This window comes from Palaemon carinicauda, chromosome 16, assembly GCF_036898095.1.
Source record: "Palaemon carinicauda isolate YSFRI2023 chromosome 16, ASM3689809v2, whole genome shotgun sequence".
Lineage (NCBI taxonomy): Eukaryota > Metazoa > Arthropoda > Malacostraca > Decapoda > Palaemonidae > Palaemon > Palaemon carinicauda.
This window is the reverse complement of record NC_090740.1, coordinates 26,090,809-26,097,514: the sequence shown is the minus strand read 5'-3', so window position 1 is coordinate 26,097,514 and position 6,706 is coordinate 26,090,809. Positions and strand designations below refer to the sequence as shown.

Sequence of the window (6,706 nt, the reverse complement as noted above, 5' to 3'; positions counted from 1 at the left end):
AATTATTTCCACAGATTCAACCTCCTGTTCAGGAATGTCATTCCATAATCTATTTAGTAGTGAACCTTATAATTGAAAATTCAAAATTGTTAGAATTAACTGCATGCCTATTACTATGTACAGGATGATGGATGGTAGCCTACGGTCTGGGAAGGTCTAAATGTAAAGGATGGTTAAAATTATGAAAAATTTATGCAACATGCAAAAAAAAAAAAAAAAAAAACTAACAACGACAGATATCAATATCAAGATAAGGGATTAGAAATTTAATAGACTGCAAGATACTTGTCCAACAAACTATTAGAAATCAGCAGCTGAAAACAAGATGGGAGAAGAATACTAGAAACATGGTAGAATGAAATAATTGAAATATTTTATGACTAGATTGATCATCAGTTAGTTTGAAAGAGTTGTTCAATATGCCAATTTTTGTGTAGTAGAAGAAGAAATCGACTGGCTACGCTTCTCAAAAGCAAATTTGAAATAATTGCACCAAGAATTTTGAACAAGTTTTATATAGTTAGAGGAATTGTCCAGTCGAAGATCTATTCTAGAGGGTGAGAAGCCACTGTCATTGACCTACTTACAATATTTGAGTTTTGTTTTGGGCTAGATTTCATCTCCTATAATCTGCACCTTGTACTAATTTTATAGCTAGAGCTCTTTTAATTGATTCAGCAATCATAGGAGGTAGAAATGGTGAAAATAGGATAGCATCATTATCTTGAATTCTAATCCAAACCACATATCATGCATGTATAGCTTGAAAAGGAAAATGTCAAGGGCACTACCCTGAGGAATACCATATATTACATATATTATATTACCCCAATTACAATTTTTTTGTCATTGAGGAAATCTAATGTTTTTGTACTCATTTGATATATAATTTTACATGGATTTGCCATCGTCATTAACTATTCCAGCAGACGAGTACTGTGTTAATAACTTGTTTGTCTTTTTTTCAACAGTTGGCGTGATGTGTGATGCGGATAAAGCCAGGCGGTCGACTGGCTTTGGCCCTCCTCACAACGACAACCCTTACACTTCTGTTGGTGCAGCACTGTAGACTCTCTCAACACCTGCAGGGTAAGTAATTTACTCCCAATTGATGCATTCATAAGGGTCTCCAGGGGCCAAGCGGAAAAAATCAGAATCACGAGCAAAAACGCTTTTGAAAATTGGCATTTTTCAAACTAGCTCATCTCGCATCAGATTTTTGAGTATGTATCCAAGTACCGTTTTCCCTTTTTAATGAAAAAATTTTATTAGAAGACTTTGAAGCAATTAAAGAATAATAGCCATTTGGGCCAAACCACACATGCATGTATTGTGAACGCCTCAATTATGAATGCGAATATTGCAAAATTTTGTATGTAATACATGAAGCCTTCATTTTTTTCTGTTCATTTCGACTGAACAATGCTCCTGTGCATAAATATTCTTAAACCTAGTCATTTTGCAATGTTTTTGCATTTCATGTTTTAGTTAAACGTTATTGAGTGAAATGGGAATTGCCTGTTATTGTGTCATTGTGAAAGCGCACTCGTAATTTGTCGATCCAGACTTCGAGTTGATTTCTTAATCCAATTATAAAAGTATCATAGATATTGTGAATTATATTGCTTTCCCTTGGGAGGAAAATTAACCAGAAAACGACGGTTTTAGCTTTTAGAAATGGTGTGAGGTAGTCAAGAATCTTCAGATAGTATGATGTTCTTAGTATTGTACTGCACGTGTTTCATAAATGTACACTAACTGTTTTTCCTTTTTATCTTATCACTTCAACCTGCAATGTTAATAAACCAAACTGTATAAACCTGATAGCTCATGTTCGATTTTGTTTGAATTTTTGTGATCTTGCTCGTAAGGTTTGGTATTTAAGCTCGATGTTTGTTTAATAAAGTTCAGTTGCATTCACCTAGCCTGTCACTCCTAAATGTCGCCTCAAACCGTGGCCACGCTCTCACAGTATCAGCACTTTAGATGGTTTTTCTTTAACCTGTGATTGTTCAAGATATTGCTTTGAATCAGGACTGTGATTGGAATAAGATTTAAAGTTTATGTGATGGTGACGACTTTTGTGCACTGGGAAATTATTATTATTATTATTATTATTATTATTATTATTATTATTATTATTATTATTATTATTATTATTAAAGTTATTGAAATTAAAATTATTATTAGGGACTAAAAAGAAACTTCTAGCCTGTATGAACTCGTATCCATGAGATTCTTCATATGTTTACGTTTAGAATAAGTAACCTAAGGGATTCTAGGCAATAAGAGATGGAGAACAATAGTTATTATGGGCTGAATCAAAACGTTGCTTGGCGTAGGCCTAAAAGTTCCAAGAGTATGATCTTTCCATAGTTGCTGGAGTTTATGAATTAAGAAGAATAGTAACTGCCCAATTGTGTGTTTTTCGGGATTACATTTGAGGCAGAATAAATAAATAATTTGGTTTCATTATGGTTGTTTGAATTTTTAATGATAGATTTAATATTAATTAGTATTTGGTTGTGCATGCAGCTGAGGAAATCAAATGATTTCTCTCTCAAAACAAAGATCAACATTATTCCAGTTGTGCCTCTCATCACAGTGTACGAGAAGGCCTTCAATTGATGAATGTCAACTCAGAAACCCATAATTTGAATTATTATTTTTATTATTATTATTTTTATTATTATTATTTTTATTATTATTATTATTATTATTATTATTATTATTATTATTATTATTATTAACAACTAAGCTACAACCCTAGTTGGAAAAGCAAGATGCTGTAAGCCCAAGGGCCCCAACAGGAAAAATAACCCATTGAGGAAAGGAAATTCATAACAATTTATAAAATATTTAATAAATAAAGTTTATTTTAAAAACCGTAACAATATCAAAACATATTTCATAAGCTATAAAGATACTCATGTCAGCCTGTAATCTATTTCAAATTCATTGTACCGGATATTTAAACACATTTACGAACGTGATCATTTGGTCTGGATTAAGAACAAAAATTCTGAAAATTAAACTTATACCAGAGAGTAGTGTATAGAATCTTAAATACCAGAAACTATAGTGTATAAACTAGCACGAGAAGGAAGTGTGTTCGCCAGATTTTTTACGCAAACAGTTACAAACAGCTGTTTCTTTCCCACCGTTACCCCTACATTTAGTGGTAGGGAAATGCTAATTTCTACAACAGAAATAATTAAAATCCGCAGAAACCCGCTTTATGAATTTACATATATTAAAAATAATCCATGATTTACTGAGGGCACAATAGGGAACTACGGTATGGCGAGGGATTACGGTATTTGATGTTTGAAGTTCATTCCTCAAAAATATGTACCCTGATATAATGTTTGTGCTAAAATATATCGTACTTCAAAGTTTATTTATACTGTCTTGAACTTGTCACTATATTGATACCTGACTGGTCAGTAATATCAACCATGAATTTTCTAATGATTCTGATTTTATTTATTAAAAATTTATTCAATCTTCACTTTGTTTGTGTTTTATCTTAGTGTTGTGTTTGTTTGTTGTTGTTTTTTGTGTGTGTTTTTTTCTACACAAATCAGTCCAATTTATAGGCAATTTATTTTATGTAAAAATAACATAATTTTCCCATAGGTGAGGAAGATGGCCCAGCATATGAGCGGCAGATGGCGTGGCGGGAGGAAGAGCACCGAGCTCATATACGAAAGCTTCTCCTCCAGATAGCACAACTCAAGGAGCAGTTATCTCAATCCCAGGCCTCAAGTAAGATAACTTGAGTTTTCCTTTCATGGATAAAGGATATGGTTTGAAAGATTGGCTTGTGTAATGCAAACTTTGTATGGAAATATCAATCTTTTATTAATATTCTTACTAGAGGTTAGGTTATATCAAGACTTAATTGTTATTTTTACTTGTTATTCTGACAAATTAGTCAGGTGGATGTTGTGTTATTATTGATTTATGTCTATCTGTCTGTCTGTCTTTTTTTTATAGATCCTTCGTGGCAATACATGAAATTGATTACCTATCATACCTATTTTTTTTTACTGACTAAAAGCCCATTTGTTTCTTAAGTTTTGGGAAAAATCAAAACTTCAATGTTTGACATACTGAACTTGCAGATTATTACCTTCATGAAGTTTATTTGTTAACTAATCAGAAGTGTTTGGTTGAAACATTAATGTTTCCAAAGACATTAGATTTAGGTATAAATTTCATTTAAAATTATTGAACTTTAGCAACTATATTGTTCAGAACAGAGAATGGGATCTATTACCTTAGCATGTAGGGAAATTAATTTTTAAGTTTCATCTGTTTATATATTTTTCAACATCTTATCAACATGATAGAATTAATCATTTATATACTCTCTTGGCGTTCGTAATGCTTCTCTCAAAGCTTGGTTTAATGCCGCTCACCCTAAAACAAAAAATTCCCGTCTTTTTCTAATTTTCGTAATCATCTTCATCATCATCATTAACTCCTCCTACGCCTATTGACGCAAAAGGCCTCTGTTAGATTTCGCCAGTCGTCTCAATCTCCGGCTTTTAATTCAATACTTATCCACTCGTCATCTACTTCACGCTTCATAGTTCTCAGCCATGTAGGTTTGGGTCTTCCAACTCTTCTAGTGCCTTGTGGAGCCCAGTTAAACGTTTGGTGAACTAATCTCTCTTGGTGAGTGCTCAAACCATCTCCATCTGCCCCTCACCATGATTCCATCCACATATGGCACTTGAATAATCTCTCCTATAGTTTCATTTCTAATCCTGTCCTGCCATTTAAATCCCAATATTCTTCAGAGGGCTTTGTTCTCAAATCTACTAAATCTGTTGGAGATTGTTTCATTGTCATGCCTCGACTCTGTCCATAAAGTGACACCAATGTCACTAAACTTATATGTAGTCTGATTTTTATATGTAATTTCAGGCGATTGATTTCCAGATTTTGCTTAACCTAGCCATTGTCTGGTTTGCTTTTATCAATCTTTCAATAAACTCCGATTCTAATGACCTTGTATTGGAGACCATAGTTCCTAAATTAAAATAGAAAGAAGACGGGCCCTAACCTAATCCCCACAGAATTAAATAGGTCGTTTCACGTACACCTTGACATGCCTTAGCTGTGTCACAGTTCGTGGCCTGCGTCATACCGATAAATTTTAGTTGCTGACCATTATTTTATTTCATTATCAGAATTTTGCTATATCCGGTTTTTCTAGGTTTATTAGGGAGCGCTTAAGTCATGATTTATATTGTTTGGAGCGTTGTTAAGATATAAATATACTTGAAAATAATAAAAGAATAATTATACCAAAGCATAAAAATACAGTATTCTCAAAGATCCATGGTTCATATGTGCCGAGATGTGAGAAGGCATCAAACTAGAGGAAAAGGGATTACAAAGGTCTGAGAAATTTTATTTTGCAGAAGTGTACCCCATCTGTTTCATGCTTTTTTCTTCATTATGAATATCTTTTCACATATCCCTGGAAAGATTAAGACCAACTTGCTAATAGTTCGACATGGGCACTTATTTATCCTCTCTCTCTCTCTCTCTCTCTCTCTCTCTCTCTCTCTCTCTCTCTCTCTCTCTCTCTCTCTCTGTGTATGTACATACGCGCATTTCCTTCCTGATTTTCTCACTCGTCTTCAATATCTTCCATATTAAACTTTACCCAGACAATAACGTAAGAGAAATGGTAAAAGATATAAACTGCACATAAAGTCACAACTTTGTGTTTACTCCGTGGCTATATTTTAACAAATATAAGAGTTCTGAATAAAACTGTTTATATAGCCTACTGGTATTTTACCCCCCCCCCCCCACCCCCCCCCCAAAAAAAAAAAATAAGTTATGACATCTTCAGGAAGTGATACTATATTTTTTGCTATATTGCCTGCAAATGTTTAACTGAAGCTTTGTCAGGCATCAAACATTTCTCTTCATGATAAATCTTGAGCAGATTTTCCATTATCTATAGCTTTCCAGTAAATTCACTGGTTGGGTCATCAGTTCCCATTCAATTCTTCTAACCTTAACAGTCCAAGATGTCTTGAATCTTTCTATTTCTACCAATGAATTCAGTAATCTTTTTTTCTCCAAGTAAAAAAGATAACAATTTTTCCATGGTTTTTGACATCCATTGAACTGCAAGCTTTACACAAGTGTGACTTGATTTAGGAAGGTCAACATATGTTAGATGATACTTCATTAAATGGTTTCTTGGACGCAATCGCTATTTATGTTAATATTGTTATCCAATGTAAAACCTTTGTCAGTGAAATAATTCCTAAACAGCTTAGGTGTGGAACGTCAGCAAAGACATGGATATCCCTACCGGAAAGAGTAAGCCTTGGAAAATATTTATTCATTGTTATGCCTAGATTTTGCCAGTTTTAATGTTGGTAGTATCAAGGTCATGTATTATACACCTGGAAATCCTATCGTTTCTATTTTTTTTACAATTTCAAATAAAAACTATAATCATATAATCAAAATCATAATATAAGATCCGTTTCCAAGAACCAACTAGCCCATTTAACATTACACACTGAACCATTCTTTAAAGATAGTAATAAGTCTGTTCCTTTGTTATATGCCCATCCATGAGCTCACTCATGAAAGAGTCATTGATCATTGCACTATGAGGATATTATATAGCGTGATGAATACACCATTCAATTGAGTCAGTTATCCT

At 33.3% G+C, this 6,706-nt stretch overlaps 1 protein-coding gene across 9 annotated transcripts in view; it reads left to right on the top strand.

The window, feature by feature from the left end:
• The window catches only part of LOC137655701 (chondroitin sulfate N-acetylgalactosaminyltransferase 1-like), a 106,415-nt gene that overhangs the window by 43,146 nt on the left and 56,563 nt on the right, over nt 1-6,706 (top strand). For all 9 annotated transcript variants that reach the window (XM_068389699.1, XM_068389696.1, XM_068389693.1 and 6 more), the window contains 2 exons: nt 972-1,089; nt 3,640-3,768. In XM_068389699.1, coding sequence (XP_068245800.1) covers nt 987-1,089; nt 3,640-3,768 — 232 coding nt within the window. In that variant the 5' untranslated portion in view covers nt 972-986. The remainder of the gene's footprint in view (nt 1-971; nt 1,090-3,639; nt 3,769-6,706) is intronic.